This window comes from Bos javanicus, chromosome 3 (genome assembly GCF_032452875.1).
Source record: "Bos javanicus breed banteng chromosome 3, ARS-OSU_banteng_1.0, whole genome shotgun sequence".
In the NCBI taxonomy this organism is placed as follows: Eukaryota; Metazoa; Chordata; class Mammalia; order Artiodactyla; family Bovidae; genus Bos; species Bos javanicus.
In genome coordinates this window covers 92,647,685-92,668,061 of record NC_083870.1, presented here as the reverse complement: position 1 = coordinate 92,668,061, position 20,377 = coordinate 92,647,685, and the positions used below count along the sequence as shown (strand labels likewise).

General features: G+C 38.2%; 1 protein-coding gene across 2 annotated transcripts in view; it reads right to left on the bottom strand.

Annotated features, from left to right (window-relative positions):
• NDC1 (NDC1 transmembrane nucleoporin) overlaps nucleotides 1-20,377 on the bottom strand; it is a 59,998-nt gene that overhangs the window by 20,875 nt on the left and 18,746 nt on the right. For both annotated transcript variants that reach the window (XM_061411877.1, XM_061411875.1), the window contains exons 7-15: nucleotides 17,794-17,845; nucleotides 15,623-15,758; nucleotides 14,677-14,769; nucleotides 13,091-13,172; nucleotides 10,570-10,728; nucleotides 6,053-6,298; nucleotides 5,837-5,952; nucleotides 2,850-2,900; nucleotides 396-459 (exon numbers count right to left, since the gene is read on the bottom strand). In XM_061411877.1, the coding sequence (XP_061267861.1) occupies nucleotides 396-459; nucleotides 2,850-2,900; nucleotides 5,837-5,952; nucleotides 6,053-6,298; nucleotides 10,570-10,728; nucleotides 13,091-13,172; nucleotides 14,677-14,769; nucleotides 15,623-15,758; nucleotides 17,794-17,845 (999 nt within the window). The remainder of the gene's footprint in view (nucleotides 1-395; nucleotides 460-2,849; nucleotides 2,901-5,836; nucleotides 5,953-6,052; nucleotides 6,299-10,569; nucleotides 10,729-13,090; nucleotides 13,173-14,676; nucleotides 14,770-15,622; nucleotides 15,759-17,793; nucleotides 17,846-20,377) is intronic.

Here is a 20,377-nt window from a genome sequence, read left to right as displayed (position 1 = left end):
TCTGAGGAAGTATCATCTAAACATTGAGAAGGTAGTATCTGTAAGATGAAAAGAAATAGTTTTTTAACAACTAAACCTAAGCTAAATATGTTTAAATATATTAAGCAAGTTACACCAACATAAGGCGATGGTTAAAAAACAATCTATTAATTGCAATTTTTTTGAAGTAGAGAGAGACGCAAGAACCCCAGGCTCAGTTTCTCCACTTATATACAAGGAAACGCTCTAAATTGAAATAAACCTAAATAAGAAAATTTTATCTATATAAAACAAACACATAAAATGTATCTGAAAATTCAAAGATTGAGATCAAAGTCCAGAACTGATCTTTCATTAAATACCTCAATATTTAATGAATAAATAAATCATTGTTGCAGCTCACTGAGACTACTTACCTTCTAATGCCCAAATATGCATTTGGGCATCTGAAAACACAGCCTGAATGGAGGCCTCTGGGTGCTGAAAGACGACAAAAACATTTAAGTCAGTTGCCCAGAAATTATCATTTCATCTAATCAACCATGTAGACTAAAATAATAAAAAATTCACAGCTGCCTCTTAAGAGCTAAGGCCTGAAATTCTTACACATTTTGATTTAACTGCAATAAAGCACTCTGCTACAACTTACTGTGTGACCCCGGCCAAGTATCTAAATCTCTATGTACCTCAGTTTCTCATTTAAAATAAGTTATGTTCCCTCAACCCACCTCAGAGGATTAACATAGAGATCATTCAAGAGAATGGTTGCACGCATGCTTAGTTATTCAGTCACGTCCAACTCTTTGCGACTCCAGGGAGTGTAGCCCACCAGGCTCCTCTGTCCATGGGATTTTCTAGGCAAGAATACTGGAGTGGGTTGCCATTTCCTTCTCCAACAGATTGAACCCACCTCTTCTGCATTGCAGGCAGATTCTGTACCACTGAGCCCCCAAGGAAGCCCAAAGAGAATGGTTACGAATGCTTTAAAAAAAAAAAAAAAAAGTACTGCCTAAGTAAGTACATACTACCTCTCCTAAAGCGTCTACCTTCAACGCCACTACAAAGAAAAACCACCCAACAGTCTTTAATACAGCAAGGTATTGTGATGTGGAACAATTGGCCTGTGTAAGTGGCTATCGTAATACAGCCAATGAAGCCCATTCACAACAATAGCAAGTTAGATTTCCCAAAGTTAAGCAGCGGTATCTACAACTCCTTATCACACAGATCCACCTGCAAAATCAGAATCTAAGGTAGCATTCACTTCCAAGGAAAAAGGAGATCTCATTCAGCTTCTGCTCTGCCACTTACTTGCTATGTGCCCTCAGGCTAGCTACCTGACCCCTCTAAGCCTCAAGCTTCCTTCTCTGTAAAATGAGGCCAAAAAGACACCTCACAGGAATGCTGTCAGAATTAAATGAGGGGACAGTTTTCCCAGTAGTCATGTACAGATGTCAGAGCTAGACCATGAAGAAGGCTGAGCATCAAAGAATTGATGCTTTTGAAATTGTGGTACTAGAGAAGACTCTTGAGAGTCCCTTAGATAGCAAGGAGATCAAACCAGTCAGTCCTAAAGGAAATCAACCCTGAATATTCACTGGAAGGACTGATGTTGAAGCTCCAATACTTTGGCCACCTGATGCGAAGAGTCAACTCACTGGTAAAGACCCTGATGCTGGGAAAGATTGAGGGCAGGAGGAGAAGTGTGTGACAGAGGATGAGATGGTTGGATGGCATCACCAACTCAATGGATGAATTTGAGCAAACTCCGGAAGAAAGTGAAGGATACGGAAGCCTGGCATGCTGCAATCCATGAGGGTAGCAAAGAGTCGGACACAACTTAGCAAGTGAAAGGAGCATGGCACACAAAAGACAAAAGCTAAGTTTTCTTCCCATCCTTCTGAAACAACGCTCTGAATTAAAACTTCAGACAACTCCTCTTTCTCTTGGCAGAAGATGAGACACCTTTCTCAGGGGTCTGATGGTTTTCCCAGGGCTCTAATGGAGAGCCTACAGATTATTTCTGGCAAACATTCTTGCTAGTTGCATGGATATTCCCTGCCATCACAGTGAAAAAACTTTCAAGAACTTGAAAGGATTCTTTGTGTATGTATCTATATTCTACCAGAGTTACTCAGATCTCTCTCCCCACCAGAGTAGGATCCTCAAAGAACAAAACGAGGAATGTTTGCCAATACAGACTTTCACTTCAAGGCATTAATACGAGTGCACTATTAATTAATAATGCAGTATCTGCAAAAACAGAGAAGCTAGATTAAAATAATTAAAACAAAAATTCTTTCCCCTACACATGGGCAAAGGTTTTCCTCATCAAAGGATTAACTGACACACAACAGCTGTAGCAGTGAAAACAGGAATGAACCTTTAGCTTTTACCTCTGAGATTTACTCTCCTACAGCAGCTGGGGCAGCTGACAGACAAGCTGGAAAGTCATTTAGTTTGTGGCCTAAATTACAACTTCAATCCAACACCAGTTTAACACCTGCAGTCTAACCCAGTTATCTCTCTTCTGAACACCAAACTGGCCACAATGATGTCAGCAGGACAATGAGCCATGAAGGATAGCCACGGATTTGCTCACTTTGCAGGAAGGGGCCACATCTTGGCACAAAGCTGCCTGCAGCCAAGAGACCCAGAAGGCCACTAGAGCCCAGCCTCGGGAAGTCACTGATGGAGATGCCTGTCTAGGTCAGGTACTGTTTAAAGGGAGGTTTAGTGAAGCATGATGCCAAGCTGTTTGGCTTGCTAGGATCAAACTAAATATTGAAAAGTCTAATCCTATTTGCTACTTCATTTCTTATTTTGTTTTCCCTCCCCCCACTCCCAATGTTATAACTACATATTCTTACCTTACTGAAAAAATACATTATCAGCACTCGTTTTGATAAGAAATTCTTAACCTGAGATGGAAAAAAAGGGAAGAATTATCACATGAACAGTTCAATGCTACTCAAATATAATATTACACATTTCCAGGTTCTTCCGGACACTAACTTAAATGAAACACATCACACTTTACAAAGAAAGGTAAAGTAAACCACGTAAGTAAATACCTTTGTACTATAAATTGGATAACCAAGACAGGCCATCTAATCTAAACTGCACTCCCATGTACACAGGTCTAGCCTTCAAATGAGAGCCCTGTCATAATCAAAAAGTAGTTCTGGTGACATTTCCTAAAACCATATTCTTTCTCAATTCTCTACAACTGTCCTACCCTTTAATCTCTTAATATTAATGCCAAAAAAAGAGCATGTTTCATCTACCAAAAAAAAAAAAAAAGAAATAGATCTTAAGACAGAAGTAGTTTTCTACTAGTTGATACTTACAAGGAAAATAATTTTCTTAGTATTAAGTTAAAAGCTACATAACCCAACTGAGCTGAAAGTGAATTCATGACACAGCAGTACTTACACACAGGGAGCCACAGGTGATGCTGACGTTTTGTAAAATGCTTTCAGATCTGCCCTCTCTATTAACTGAGCATTCTATCAACAAACATGTTCTTACTTCTCCCATCTGAAGAAATAAAACCCTTCCCTGACCTCTCAACTTCCCCCAGCTATTAGCCCATTTCTCTGGTCCCCTTACAGTCAATCTCCTTGAAAGATGTAGCTTCTCTGTGTCTTCCAATTCCTCTCCCAGCCTCTCTGGGACCCATGCCAGTCAGGTATTTGTTGCCACTACTCCACCCAATAGCTCTCGTCAAGGACTCAATGACCTCTATATTCCTAGCACACCAGTTCATTTTTAGTTTGAACCTCATGCTTCTTTTCAGACATAGCAGCATGTTTTCTTTTCAGCAGCATCTGACACTTCTGTCTGAAACACCCTTTTCTTGGTTCTTTCTCACCTTAATGATGCTCGGTCTCCTTTGCTATTCCTCATCTCCCAGACATTGTCATCAAACGGTTCCAGTTCTTGCATCTCTTTTCTTCTATATCTACACTCTCCAATAATTTTCATGGAGTCTCATGGCTTTCATGCTCTGATGACTTCCAAAATTTCAATCCTAACCTGGACTTTCCCCTAGATTTCAGATACATGTCTAATATCTTATATCACTGGATTGTCTAGTATCTCAAAATTGCTATGTCTAAAATCAGACTCATGATTTCCCTACCTCGTCTCTATCAAATCTCTTTTCCAGAATCATCAGAAAGTTGCAACTCAATAAACTGCAACTACATTGTTTCAGATCCTTGGGCCAAAAGCTTCACAATCAACACTGATTCTTTCACACCACAACTAAACCATAAGCAAATCCTATCATACCTATCTTCAAAATACACCCCGACTTTGATCACATTTTACAGTCTCCACCACCATCACTCAGGTCACAGATATCATTATCCAGATACCGTCATCAAGTCACCAGATTACTTTAACAGCTTTACTACTGTCTCTCTGCTTCCACTCCTGCCCCCTGAGGATCTAGTCTCAACACAGCAGTACTTTCAAAATGTAAGGTTACATCATGTCATTCTTGCGGGTAAAACCAGGCAGTAGTCATCCATCTCATTCAAAGAAAATTTCAGTCTTTACAACAGCTAATGAGCCTGACAAGCTGTTCCAGGTGCCTGCTACCTCATCTCACCACCCAGAACTATAATACACGTGCTCGCTCAGCTATCTGCCCTCAGTTCAGTTCATTCAGTCACTCAGTCGTGTCTGACTCTTTGCGACCCCATGAATCGCAGCATGCCAGGCCTCCCTGTCCATCACCAACTCCCGGAGTCTACCCAAACCCATGTCCATTGAGTTGGTGATGCCATCCGGCCATCTCATCCTCTGTCGTCCCCTTCTCCTCCTGCCCCCAATCCCTCCCAGCATCAGAGTCTTTTCCAATGAGTCAACTCTTTGCATGAGGTGGCCAAAGTATTGGAGTTTCAGCTTCAGCATCAGTCCTTCCAATGAACACCCAGGACTGATCTCCTTTAGGATAGACTGGTTGGATCTGCTTGCAGTCCAAGGGACTCTCAAGAGTCTTCTCCAACACCACAGTTCAAAAGCATCAATTCTTCGGCGCTCAGCTTTCTTCACAGTCCAACTCTCACATCCATACATGACTACTGGAAAAACCATAGCCTTGACTAGGCGGACCTTTGTTGGCAAAGTAATATCTCTGCTTTTCAATATGCTATCTAGGTTGGTCATAACTTTCCTTCCAAGGAGTAAGCATCTTTTAATTTCATGGCTGCAATCACCATCTGCAGTGATTCTGGAGCCCAAAAATTAAAGTCTGACACTGTTTCCACTGTTTCCCCATCTATTTCCCATGAAGTGATGGGACCAGATGTCATGATCTTAGTTTTCTGAATGCTGAGCTTTAAGCCAACTTTTTCACTCTCCTCCTTCACTTTCATCAAGAGGCTTTTTAGTTCCTCTTCACTTTCTGCCATAAGGGTGGTGTCATCTGCATATCTGAGGTTATTGATATTTCTCCCAGCAACGTAAACATACAGTCAGGGACTTTTGTTTGCTGTTTTCCCAGTATCTAAAAACACACCCAGTATATATGAAGAAATCAATAAATATCTATTAAATGAAAGAATTCATAGATAAAAGGCACTGACTGCATTAGGTTAAGCCGTATGAACTTGTAATTTGTATAACTCAAAACCAAATACTAGTAATTTCATATGGGTCAATTTGATATATGAAGCATCCCCAAAGTTTTATTTATTCCTGATGGCTTATTTATATGAGATCCTTGATGTTCTCAATGCTATCAGATCAGATCAGATCAGTCGCTCAGTCGTGTCCGACTCTTTGGGACCCCATGAATCACAGCTATATGTAAATACAAACCCTCTCTCTACCCGTGTTATCCTACCTGTTCACGTTTATTCTGAATCCATGAATAAATCACGTTGGGCTGTCTCACTGTCTTACCCTCAGCACTAATAGAGGTAGATGGAGAAGGATTAGAAAATTCAGTCATTTGCTGATCTACAAAAAAAAAACCAAAACACCAAGAAGGCAAAAACTTAGGCTATATGATTCTCTGCAACTATGACATTTCAAATTTTAGAAAATAAACGGTCCTCACCAGAAGCTGAAGTCCATAATCTTGGCCCTCTTCTTGTGAGCTGAGGACTCTGAGGTGACCCATAGCTTGTGTTTACATCAAAAATTCCAGCCATCCGGTTCACTACACTAGAGCCAAATGGAGTGCCCAGGGGACTTGCAACATCAGGAGTAGATAATTTTGAGGAGAACAGTGATGTCTTAATTAATGATGGCATTGAAGGCCGAGGCATCTGGCTAGATTTGGGGGTCTGAAACGCAGTTTCTTCTGTAAAAGAACAGATCCAGTGCTGAGAAGAGGCAATCTGATCGAAGTAGGCCAGAGTGGAGGTTCTCAAATTCTACACACCTCAATTCTTTGCTTAACTCATTTAACCAAGGCTCAATAGATTGTTTCCACCTAGGTTTACAATTTCAACACCTAGATTTTACTACTGCAACTTGGTGACCACTTAAGGAGCTTTATACATCTTTTTCTGTCAGACTGGTTCAGCCTCTCTTGGTTTTTTACCCTAAACAGATATCTTCATCTTCCAGGTCAATTTCTCCAACTCTAAGCTGCACTGAATGAACTTATATTTTATATTTTATTTTTAAATGGCAACAACTTTATTGCATTAGTATATGCCCTGGGTTACTGTATATTCTTACTGTAACCATTACTTGGACTGTAACCATTACTTGGCTAAATCAAATCTATAGTGTGAAAATGTACAGAGCACTAACCTTATCCCATTTTCCCCAGAGTTCTTTAAAGTTAACAAAAGTCACACCAGTGATTAACTTGTCTAGGATTTCTACACATCTGTTCTGTAAACAGCTTCTTCAAAAATTATCTTATAACTCTACCAATTATACAGTCTCTTGTACAAAAATAATATCTTTCTGCCACTCCAGCACAAAGCACAAAGACAATAAATTATACTAGTATTCTATCTTTTTAATAAAACTGGCATAAGACACTAAACATTTATAAGAACAAATTTTCACTACATGACTTTTTAAGGGTAAACGACAATAAGAAATAGCTAAAGATTCAATTTAAAAATTAAAACTGGTGGGGTTTTTTGTTTTTTAATATTTTTAATTCTATTTATTCATTTGACTTCGCCAAGTCTCAGTTCCCACACTCAGGATCTTTGACCTCCATTGCAGCATGTGGGATCTACTTCCCCACCAGGGACTGAACCTGGGCCCCCTGAATTGGGAGCACAGTCCTAGTGCTGGACCACCAAGGAAGTCCCAGGATCAGTGCTTTCAAGTTTTGTAATTACGCTTTCAAGTTTTGTAATTATTCCTCAAACTAAAGGCAAATTCTGACTGATGGGATATGACAACAATGTAAAGAAATGACTAATCCATATTTGCTCAGACCCAGGATCCCCCCAACTCAGAACTACAATGATCTTTCTAAAATGCTAATTTAATAAAACTATAACTATTCAAATTCTCTAATGGCTCCACATCTTTACAGGACCAACTTTAAACTCCTCCTTCCATTATCAAGCATCATCCTGCTCATTCAGACTTCTTTTTAATAGTTACACTGTCTTGTCATCGTTTGTGTGCCTCCCACTGAAAGGTCAGGCCCAAGAATGTTTCTGCATCTTTGATTCTCTGGTAGTGCTTGGTACGTGGCAGTCATTCAATAAATACTTGTTGAATAAATAAATGCTAATCTGAATGTTGACAACATCTGAAACACAGTAGAATCTTTTAAAACCTGACATTCATGAACTTATCTAAATCACTTTTCTTTTGCAATCTCTTTGTTTGTGGTCTATGAAGCCAGCAGAATAATGAAATCAAAATCAGAGATATGTTTCCTTTGGCCCATATTGTGATTTTTTTACATATCAAGATTAGTTGTCAATGTTTAAAAAGTGGTAGATTTCCCCCAAAACTTCTTCAGCTGTCTCTTTAAAAGAAAAAAAGAAAAAGACCAGAAGTTCAGACTGTTGTTGTTGTTCAGTCACTCAGTCCTATCTAACTCTTTGCGACCCCATGGACTGCAGTACACCAGTCCATCACCATCTCCTGGAATTTGCTCAAACATGTGACCATCGAGTTGGTGATGCCATCCAACCATCTCATCCTCTGTTGTCCCCTTCTCCTCCTGTCTTCAATTTTTCCCAGCATCAGCGTCTTTTCCAATGAGTCGGCTCTTCAAATCAGCTAGCCAAAGTATTGGAGCTTCAGCATCAGTCCTTCCAATGGATATTCAGGATTGATTTCCTTTAGGATTGACTGGTTTGATCTCCATGCTGTCTAAAGGACTCTCAAGACTCTTCTCCAACACCACAGTTCGAAAGCATCAATTCTTCAGCGCTCAGCCTTCTTTATGGTTCAACTCTCACATCTATACATGACTACTGGAAAATAGCTTTGACTATAAGGACCTTTGTCAGCAAAGTAATGTCTCTGCTTTTAATATGCTATGTTTGTCATAGCTTTTCTTCCAAGGAGCAAGTGTCTTTTAATTTCATGGCTGCAGTCACCATCTGCAGTGATTCTGGAGCCCAAGAAAATAAAGTCCGTCACTGTTACCATTGTTTCCCCATCTATTTGCCATGAAGTGATGGGACCGGATGCCATGATCTTAGTTTTTTGAATGCTGAGTTTTAAGCCAGCTTTTTCACTCTCCTCTTTCACCTTCATCAAGTGGCTCTTTAATTCCTCTTCACTTTCTGCCATAAGGGTGGTGTCATCAGCATATCTGAGGTTATTGATATTTCTCCTGGCAATCCTGATTCCAGCTTATGCTTTATCCAGACTGGCATTTCACATTATGTACTCTGCATATAAGTTAAATAAGCAGGGTGACAATATACAGCCTTGACGTACTCCTTTCCCAATTTGGAACCAGTCTGTTGTTCCTGGTTCTAACTGCTGCTTCTTGACCCACATCCAGATTTCTCAGGAGACAGGTAAGGTGGTCCGGTATTCCCATCTCTTTAAGAATTTTCCACAGTTTGTTGTGATCCACACAGTCAAAGGCTTTAGAATAGTCAATGAAGCAGAAGTAGATGTTTTTCTGGAATTCTCATGCTTTTTCTGTGATCCAGCAGATCTTGGCAATTTGATCTCTGGTTCCTCTGCCTTTTCTAAACCCAACTTGTGTATCTGGAAGTTCTTGATTCACATACTGTTGAAGCCTAGCTTGAAGGATTTTGAGTATTACCTTGCTAGCATGTGAAATGAGTACAATTGTGCGATAGTTTGAACATTCTCTGGCATTCTTTCTTTGGGATTGGAATGAAAACTGACCTTTTCCAGTCCTGTGGCCACTGCTGAGTTTTCCAAATGTGCGGGCATATTGAGTGCAGCACTTTCACAGCATCATCTTTCATGATTTGAAATAGCTCAGCTGGAATCCCATCACCTCCTATGGCCCACTTGACTTTGGCTCTAGATGAGTAATTATACCATCACAGTTATCTGGGCTGTTAAGATTTTTTTTTTATAGTTCTTCTGTATATTCTTGCCACCTTGTCTTAGTATCTTCTGCTTCTGTTAGGTCCATACCACTTCTGTCTTTGATCATGCCCATCCTTGCATGAAATGTTCCTTTGATATCTGCAATTTTCCTGAAGAGATCTCTAGTCTTTCCCATTCTACTGTTTTCCTGTATTTCTTTGCACTGTTGACTTAGGAAAGTTTTCTTACCTCTCTTTGCTATTCTGTGGAACTCTGCATTCAGAAGGGTATTTCTTTCCTTTTCTCCTTTGCCTTTTGCTTCTCTTTTCTCAGTTATTTGTAAGGCCTCCTCAGACAATCATTTTGCATTTTTACATTTCTTCTTCTTGGGGATGGTTTTGGTAACTGCCTCCTGTACAATGTTACAAACCTCCAGTATCAGAAGTTCAGATATTGGGCCCAAATTCTCACCTGGGAACCATGGATCAAAGCTAACCCATAGTTTTCCATTTCAGATGAAGCCTATGCCCCCAAGTGTACCATGGTCCTCACCCAGCTAGTTCTGCCCATTTTCTTTAAATGCCTGGCTCCCAAGGCATCAGAACATTAAGTCTTTTCCTCAGTCTTACATTCCTAAGTATCACCTACTTAAGCTGTTTTGTGAAATAGCATAGGTTCCTCCACCTCTACTTCTTCCTCTCAGCTTTCATCTTTCGAACATTTAGCTACCTTAAAACAATGAATGTGACACCCCTATCCCTAAATCACTGAGTCACTTCAGTTGCTTCTCTCTGGCACTCCAGCAATTTGCTACCTCTGGGATACTGCAATCAGAACAGCATCCACTACTGCTTGTAAAGATTGACTTGACTCTGTTTTAGGCTAAACTGAAGTCTGCTGTTTAAAGATCAAATGCGTTAACCTTTTAACACTACCACCATCTACAATGATACTCAGGCAGCCTTTTTGGTTCAGTACAATATCCCATATATTGGATCAATTCTGCCTAAAAATATATACTTCACACTTACATACAATCTAATCCTTAGATTAACTACTGTTACCCTTCTTAGGAAATAGAATGTAAGTGCTTTCCCCTCTCTTAGTAGTATAAGGATTTACCTGGAGAATTCAATTTCTTAGCTTCCACTGGGTACGATGAAGACATCACTCTCCCATTGGTAGCAGCAGCTTCTTGGTAGAGCACAAGTTTCTGAGTCATATCATTTAAAAGATTCAAACACTCTCTTGAAATAGCTGTCCAATTGTGGGGATGTCCACCTAAGAGGTCCAAATACCAGCTTTTAAAATGAAGATAATCTTATAGTATCCTCTCAAAATGGGGAGAAATACCAATGAAAAATGCTTATTACATTTTGTAGTGGGGCCCACTTTTCTACTATTAAGCCATTATTTATACTCAAGCCATCTAGTAACAGAAATTCGATAAATATTTGGGTGAAATAATTTTCCTAAGTCTACAAAACAGAACTCTCAAATTGACTGCTAAAATAAAGCCAAACACAGGAACACGATTTGAGTGAAACAGACCCAGGTTACTTCACTAGCAATACTGGTCGGACCAAAGACTAAGACACTGAGCCTGTCTAATGAGATGCACCCCATGGCCCCCAGTGACCTTTAAACTGCTGTGGCTGACCTACTGTGCCTCCTTACATTTTCATTTGCAAAAGAGCCCCTATTTGCTACTGTATCTACAGAAGTGACACATTATTTGATAGTGATCATACTTTATACTTACAGGGTTTATGAATCTGCTATCCTACTACTGTGATCTACACTCTTAATTCCTTTCTCACTATCTTTTGATTTCTAAAACCTTTTATCTCCTATAGTTGTCATGTAAAAATCAACTGTGATTCACTGTGTGTTCAGAACAGCAGAGGAATCCACTGAAAACTGGTTTATCCATCCTGGGTGCCAAATAAATCATTCTCTCTTCGCTTAGGTTCCTCCTTAAATCTTTCCCTCTATTCACAGCTCAAAAGAGAAATACCACTTAACCTGAAAACAAACACAATATTTCAACAATAGGCCCCAGGATGTTTTATTCAGCTATAACTTAGGACCACAAAGGAACTATTTCATGGTCCAATTACATTTTTTTCTTCCAGTTTTGAAACATAATTGACACACAGCATTATATCAGGTTTAAGGTATATACAGCCTAATGATTTGACTTCCATACATCATGAAATGGTAATCACAGTAAGTTTAGCGAACATCAATCATCTCTGACAGATACAAATTAAACAAATAGAAAAAAACCATTTTCCTTGTGATGAAAACTCTTAGGATTTACACAATATCTTTCATATACAATATACAGCAGTGTTAATTATATTTATCATATTACACATACATCCCTAGTACTTATTTATCTTATAACTGAGAGTTTGTGCTTTTTGATTGCCTTCATCTAATTCTCTCTCCTCCACCCTTCACCTCTGGTAACCATAAATCTGATCTCTATTTCTCTGCCCAGTTAATAATATGTCCTTTAGCAAAGAACAGGCCACCCTGTTACAGTTAACTTAAATATCTGGTGAAAACATTTAGTGTATAGGGAATTCTTAAGTAAACCTAAGCCTACTAGAAAAGAATTGCTACAATTAATTTTCACAGCATCAGCAGTGGATTGTTTTTCATACTGGGAAAGATTAGGGCAAAAGGAGAAGCGGGCGACAGAGGATGAGACGGTTAGATGGCATCACCAACTCAAAGGACATGAGTTTGAGCAAACTCAGGGAGAGAGTGAAGGACAGGCAAGCCTGATGTGCTACAGTTCATGGGGTAGCAGAGAGTCAGATATGACTTGGCGACTGAACAACATAAAAGGAGAGGGATTTTATTTTATTACCACGTAGCATGTAACTATAGGTTTATTTTATAATATGGGAATTGACAAGTTTGGCCAAATAATGAAGAGCTTATTAGAGAGAGAGAAAGCCACCCGGTTCTGTCCCTGCTGGTGCTGGGCTGGAAGGTTTTCCTTCTAACAACTAGGCAGAGCATTACTGGCACAGCTGCAGCCTTGAGGAGCTTGGCAGTTACAATAGAGAAATGCTCCAGAGCTGCCAAGAGCCTCCCTGGACGGATCACCATCAAATCTAGTTCCTTTTCACACTGCTTTTTTACAGGGAGGCAAAGAAGCATGGCCGGAATAGGGAGCTCCACACTTGAGTCAAGCGACAGAATTTCTTAATTCCAACTCTTGACATTAACTTTATTAAGCCACTTAATCTCTCTTGAGACTTAGGTCCTCCATAAGAGAATCAGACCACTTGATTTTTAAGACCCTTTGTAGCATTAAAACTTCTGGGATTCTTAAACTGTACCTTTCTGCTCTAAAACTGTCAGCCTACCTCCAATTTCTTGAGGTGAAGGGAAGAGGGGGGCGGAAGGAAATAACATAAAAGTTGAAAAATACTTTCCCTAGAAACATAATTTTTAACCACAACAATGTGAACACTTAGCTGTATTAGATTCAAATCGATTCTTTAACAGACTCACTGATGTGTGATGTTTTAATAAATACATCTCACTCAGCAAAAATTTTAAGTAGATTGCTTTCTGCACATACATACTCAATTCCTATTAGGTCTATTACTTTTAGCAATACCTGGTTGGCTAAGGCTAAACACTTCTTGTCTTCGTGAAGGAGAATATTGAGAAAGCAACATCAGGTCCTGCAGGGCCAAATACTGAAAGGAAAGAAAATACACATTATTTAATTTTTTTACCCTCTATATAAAATCTTATTTATGAATGGGGCTCAACACTACACATCTAAGGGGAAATCAGCTGAGATTTTTCATGAAGGGAAGACTTTTCAGAACCACACCTTTTCCTTCAAGACTTTCACTTTCCTGCCTCTACCCTCCGTAGGCTACCCTAGGCACTATGGGCACCAGCTACAAGGAACTACAGAAAGGACTGTGTTCCTTTCCACCCTGTGGTGGGAAACATAGAATGTCACTTCCTCCTGGAACTTCCCTGGCCTCCCTGACAAAGACACACTCACACAGCTCTCAACCGCTGTACTCATGGTAATTTATATTAAGTACCTACTTACTTGTCTCACCTGGTACCAGCCACCAAGCTGTGAGGCAGGGACAACACCTTGCTCAGTACTACCACATCCAAAGGTAGTACCCAGCATGCAGCAGATACACAACATACTCTGTGCTTCTTTATGATAGATCTTCATTTTGTTCCCTGACAAACCACTTCACTCATCATTCAAGACACCATCCCTTCTGTGAAGGTTTCTTGTTTGGGTCCCAAGCAGAGTAAGTGGTTCCCGTTGTACTTACCACAGTAAATTTTCCTTATTTTGTATATCAGCCTGATCCAGTAGGTTGTGCTTTGTCTTATTCATCATTACACCCTAAGCAACTAGCAGTGACTGACATGTGCCCAATAATTACAGATCTGTTAAATAACCAAATGAGTATCTGATATTTTTGTTTATCTAATAAACTAATCATAATTGATATTTAAGGGTAATTAGAACCTCGGTGGGTCATTTTCTTATTAGTTTACAACTTTTCTATAGTATAATCCAAACTCTAGGTTCTACTTTCATTCTTTTTTAAGTACTATGAACTTTTAACAAGATCACATATATTATAGTTCTACTTTAAAATTTCAAAATCAAAATAATTTATTTTCACTTAGGTTGATTTAGAAACATGTTACAAATTCTTTAGACTTTTGTTTAAAATTTGTTTCAGATTATCATTATTCAAACTTTAAGAGAGTTCATTAACTACGTACTCTCTGTTTGATCATAACAAACTTTCTATGATCATAATAGTCAATGATACTCATGAAAATATTTCCTAATCCAGTGACTAAAAAAAGTGTTTTGTTTTGCTACCATGAGGAATTTCTGAAAAACCAATGTATATCATTATATAGCATTATATGTCATACTTGAAACATTTTTCTATCTCTCCTAAACATAGAAATAGTCTAGCTTATACATATACATTGCAATATATATTTGCATTTTAGTCACTTGGAATGAAAGCTGGAAAAAGTAATAACATTCAATGTAGCATGTAGGTGATTTTTACAATACTTTTTACAGTATTAGAATATTCTAGACCTTCAAAAATATATAAATATGTTAAATACAAAGATCATTCCGTAAGATAAGTTAGAGATGACTGTGTAAATACACAAAATGCATAGCTCTGATACCTTTATGATGAGGGGAGGATTGCTGTTTAAAACTTTCGGGAGGCATTCATCTGAATCTTCTGAAAATGGTGGTTGAACAGGGAACAGATGAGCCTATCAAATATAATTAAATATAAAGACTATGCAATGTCTTGTTTTCATGCCAAACTACATTCAGTATATTAGCACTAATGACATTCAGTATATTTAGTACTATTTGGAATTCATTATAAAGAAGACAAGACAACCAAATTTAACATCTTTAGTGTTCCTTACAAAAACAGCTAGCATTAAAATTATATATACTCAAATACACTACTGTCTAAAATGTTACTTTCCCAAAATTACTGGATCCCTGGCTTCCAATAATAGAAACAAATTTAAGAAACAAAAATTCTCTGAAGCCACTGAAGGATACAAATCTACAGAAATGGTAAAATAAAACAGAAACGCTCATTTTCCAAGATGAACATTTGAATGATGAAGACAATGCTATTCCTATTCATTTTAAATCATTTCTTCAATATAAATTCTAAAATTTCCTTCAAAGAATATGTATTTTTATTGCCTTATATTTAAATATTTTAATAGTACCTATATCAATAGCATATAAAATTAATTAAAAATGCAGGCCAATCTAGTATACGCTCAATAGAGAAATGGAAACTTTCCGAAGAGAATTACAGTAGAGATAACTCATAGCAAGTTTAACTAACTGTTCATTCAGTTTAGTTTTCTAACATTAAGAATAAATACTAATACTTTTCCTCAGGAAAAAACAAAAACAAAAAACACTATAATTAAATGATGGTTATAACTGACACATTTCTTGTGAAGTCGCAGGAAAAAACCAAAACCCAACTTCACAAAATGGCTTTGGGCACAACAACATGCTGATGAGTGTGCTACCAAAAATAAAACTCTGCGGTCCAAAACAGAGAAGTACTGACAGAAACTCAATACTAACCTCTGTGGCATAGATTTTGAAGAGTAGCCATGAGACGTACCAAGTCATCAGGACAAAGACACCACACAGCCAGACGTGGTAGAGCAACGAGAGATTCAAGAGGCCCCTCACAGTGTCAAGAGGCCTATGAAACTGCCTATGAAAACAGAAATCACTACTTAATCCTGTGGGAAGACTACAATCTAAGCATTTAAGAGACCTGGGGCCCCAAACTGAGAAGCAAATCCTGTTTCTAAACAATAATGATGACAAATTGGTCTTCTTTGGTACTCTATACAGTTCTCTCACTAATACTTTCTTATAAAGAACACAAGGGAGCCTTGAGGAAAGAGTAGACCTAAACTAGCTCTCAGTTCCTGGCATTTCAAATCCTCAATGCCATTTTCTATGACAGAAGACGACTCCCCAGGAGGCTGGGTAAAATTTAGTCATGTTGTTTTGTAGCCTGATACTTAAAAACCGTTCAACAAGATCAGCACCTCTCCTGGACCAGATTTCAACTCCATCTGTATATGCATAAACAGTTTCCTAAAAGTTAAGGGCAGAAAGTTCTATCTAAAAATAACAAACTCTACTTTTAAAACCATTTAAGAAACTTTGTTAGAATGCTAAATAAAGAGAACACAGGCAATCTTACCAAAACCTTGAACAGCTCAATTTGCAACATCATCATAATTCTACAAACAAATAGGACTGGAACTTCTGACTCTGCTGTTTGTAAATGCTGTGATTTTGTTAATCACTTGACCTAACCTACCCTCAGTTTCCTCATCCACATGGTGGCATAATCTCTTCCTTCTATCTCTTAGGGCTTTTAGGAGATTTAAAACAGTTTATGTTAAGAGTGCCCAGCATAGTACTTGACACTCCTTGGGGCTGGGAGAGGGAAGGGGGGAAATAATTGTTTTTTCTGCTTTTAAATAAACATTACTGAGGACCTGGCCAACGTTAAGAGCAGAATACCATACACTGCCATGGAAGCAGAACATTTTTTAAGGGAAAAGAGAAAAAAAGTATTATGTTAAATTTCTATCAAATATCATTCTTTTTCTATTTGACCAAGTTTAAAATCTGGGCTAACATAATAAGTGACCTGCCCATTTGGTTTCATATCTAGTGATTAAGCAGACGACCATAGTAAATTTTACCAAGAAACATTTACAAGTTAGGAAATGAAATCTACAGTGCAGAAATCATAGTATCTCAAACATTCATAAATGTTAACATTCTCACTTCTCAAAAGTGCTAGTAGTTAAGGGACCTCCCTGGTGATCCAGTGGCTAAGATTCCATGCTCCCAATGCAGGGGGCCCAGGTTCGATTCCTGGTCAGGGAGCTAGATCTCACATGCCACAACTAAGACCTGGCACAGTCAAATAAGTAAAGAAATATTTTTTAAAAATACAATGAAAGTGTTATTTTTTTTAAGTGGTAGTAATTAAGATCATACAAAAAGTATCACGGTGGAATAACCAATAATTAAAAGAACAAATAGTAATAGAGAAGTTTGTATTTTTTTGCCAAATAAAAATTAAAGCTTTACCTATATGCAAAGTGCACGTGGAAACAACTGGAACAATAAAGCCCAGTGCTTTATTTACTCCACCGCTACTTAGGAACTTCAGCTGGCCACATGACACAACTCAAATCTGGTTTCCTCACAGGCAAAATTAAGAGTAAAACCACAGTATGGTGCTTATCTACTATAACATAGCATAGAATGATTACTGAGGAGAGAAACAAGAGAGGTATGCCTATAGAACTCAAGTCCACTTATATAAAAGCTATACCTAACAAAAAAGGAATTATCACTGCTTATTTTGGGGGAAAGGAACTGGGTGACTAGAAACTGGGTCCAACAGAGTCACTGTATACCCTTTTATATACCATTGGGATTTTAAATTATGTTAACTATAAATATACATTCAAAAATGAATACAATTCTTTTAATAATATTTTTTTGGCCATGCTGCATGTGGGATCTTAGTTCCCCAACCAGGGATCGAACCCATGCCCTCTGCATTGGAAACATGAACCCATAACCACTGGATTGCCAGGGAAGCCTCTGAATACAATTTTCCTTCATGTAAAGGCTAAATTTAAAGTAGCAAACAACTAAAAGGATGGAAACAATTCAGATAATTAAAATTAGACTTGTCATGTGACACTTACTCATCTACCCGAAGGTCCATGGCAGTGCTAATCCAAGCTTTGGGAATATGACCTGAGAGGGGGAAGAAAAAAAAAAATACCATGCTATAATCATATAAAATTAACAAAATAAACCATCATGCTTTGGAATATGAGATTGATGAGATGACCAAGTAGACACAAAGACCTCAGTCAAAATGCTAGAGTTGGATTAGGAATGGGCAGGAAAAGAGAGTAATTTCTAGACAGTCCTTGCTTTTCACAGGTTCAACATATACATATTTTAATTACTATAGTTTAATTAAATAACACCAGCTCTCAACAACACAATGCAAATTTCAGTTACTGGCATCAGCTGTATCCAACTGAATATAGTACTCTAGTTTTTCAGTAGTACACAAATCAGCATATAGACAACAGCTGGACATTCTTTTTTTCAAAGTCTGTTAATGATTAGTCACATCTCTTATTCAGTTCTGGCACAGACAGCAGAGCATATAGTTGTGCTGCCTCCTTATCTCCCATGATAAATGCTCATGACATTTTACAAAAATGAAAAACTGAAAGAGGAAACTGGACAAAAAGACTAAAGTGCAACAAAGAAAGGAAAAGTGTTAATACTGAAAATAAAATCTGAATGAAACACAACTGGAATTACAGAAGAATTAGCTGACCATGGATATGCTGAAACAGCTGCTATGTCAGCCCAAAGGGTACCAGCCAAGCTGACTGCAGTAGGTTAATAAAAAACAATAAAGTGTTAACATTAAAACGACAACAATCCATTTTTCTACATGCTTTTAATAATTAACTAAAGATTTTTAACAGCAGACAACACAATGGTCTATATACAAATAGAACAATTTTATAAAATTATTCCACAGAAAAAAGTAGGACCAGGAAATGTTCAGAAACAGTATGAAAAGAGTATTTATTTTAGAATGCTGGATTTTGTTTATATTAATGTGTTGCTATTTGCATTAAAGTCTTCCACTCAACTTGTACTGCTCATTATACTAAATAAGCTGCATCTTTGTGCTTAAAATTCACGTTAGTATATTCTATAGTATTTCTTTGTGTGTATGATCAGTTGCTCAGTCATGTCCAACTCTTTGCAACCCCACAGACTGTAGCCCACCAGGCTCCTCTGTCCATGGAATTTTCCAGGCAAAAGAATACTAGAGTGGGTTGTCCTTTCCTACTCCAGGGAATCTTCCCAACCCAGGGATCAAATCAGAATCTCTTGCGCTTTCCTGAACTGGCAGGCGGATTCTGAACCACTGCACAACCTGTGAAGCCCCATAATATTCCTTGAGCAACAAGAGATTTCTGTCATATTAGTTATTGTTGTTCAGTCACTAAGTCATGTTCGACTCTTACAACCATGAACTGCGGCACGCCAGACTTTCCTGTCCTTCACTATCTCTGGAGTTTGCTCAAACTCATGTCCATTGAGTTGGTACTGCCATTCAACCATGTCATCCTCTGTTGCCCCCTTCTCCCCCTGCCCTCAATCTTTCCCAGAATCAGGGTCTTTCCCAATGAGTTGGCTCTTCACATCAGATGGCCCAAAGTACTGGAGCTTCAGCATCAGTTCTTCCAGTGAATATTCAGGGTTTATTTCCTTTAGGATTGAACTCGTTTATTAGTAGCAAGTTACAAAAATGTTATAAAAAGGAATATGTTATTATAATGACCAAATGATATACAATATTTTCTTTTTTTAAAGAATACATTTTTTATGAGATAAAAACACATAAAACTTCTCATCATAAAAAAAGAAAAAAAATTTACCATCGTTAACCATTTTTAAGTTTATAAACACTGTACGGTGCCTTGTGACACAACAGATCTCCAGATCTGTTTTACCTTGTAAAACTGAAATTCTATATCCATTGAAGAGAAGTGAAAAACAAGGAAGAAAGGGAAAGATATACCCAAACAAATGCAGAGTTCCACAGAATAGCAAGGAGAGATAAGAAAACCTTCTTAAATGAATAATGCAAAGCAGTAGAAGAAAAGAGCAGAATGGCAAAGACTAGAGATCTTTTCAGGAAAATTGCAGATATCAAGGGAACACTTGCAAGAATGGGCATGATAAAGAACAGAAAAGGTAAGGACTTGATAGAAGCAGAAGAGATTAAGAAGAGGTGGCAAGAATACACAGAAGAACTATACAAAAAAGGTCTTCAGTTCAGTTCAGTTCAGTTCAGTCGCTCAGTCGTGTGACCCGCAAAACCATGATGGTGTGATCACTCACCTAGAGCCAGACAGCCTGGAGTATAAAGTCAAATGCGCCTAAGGAAGCATTACTTTGACAAAGCTAGTAGAGGTGATGGAATTCCAGCTGAGCTATTTTAAATCCCTAGATGATTCTGTTAAAGTGCTTCAGTCAATATGCCAGCAAATTTGGAAAACTCAGCAGTGGTCACAGGACTGGAAAAGGTCAGTTTTCATTCCAATCCCAAAGAAAGGCAATGCCAAAGCATATTCAAACTACCACACAGTTGCACTCATTTCACATGCTAGTAAGGTTATGCTCAAAATCCTTCAAGTTAGGTTTCAACAGTACATGAATCAAGAACTTCCAGATGTATAAGCTGGG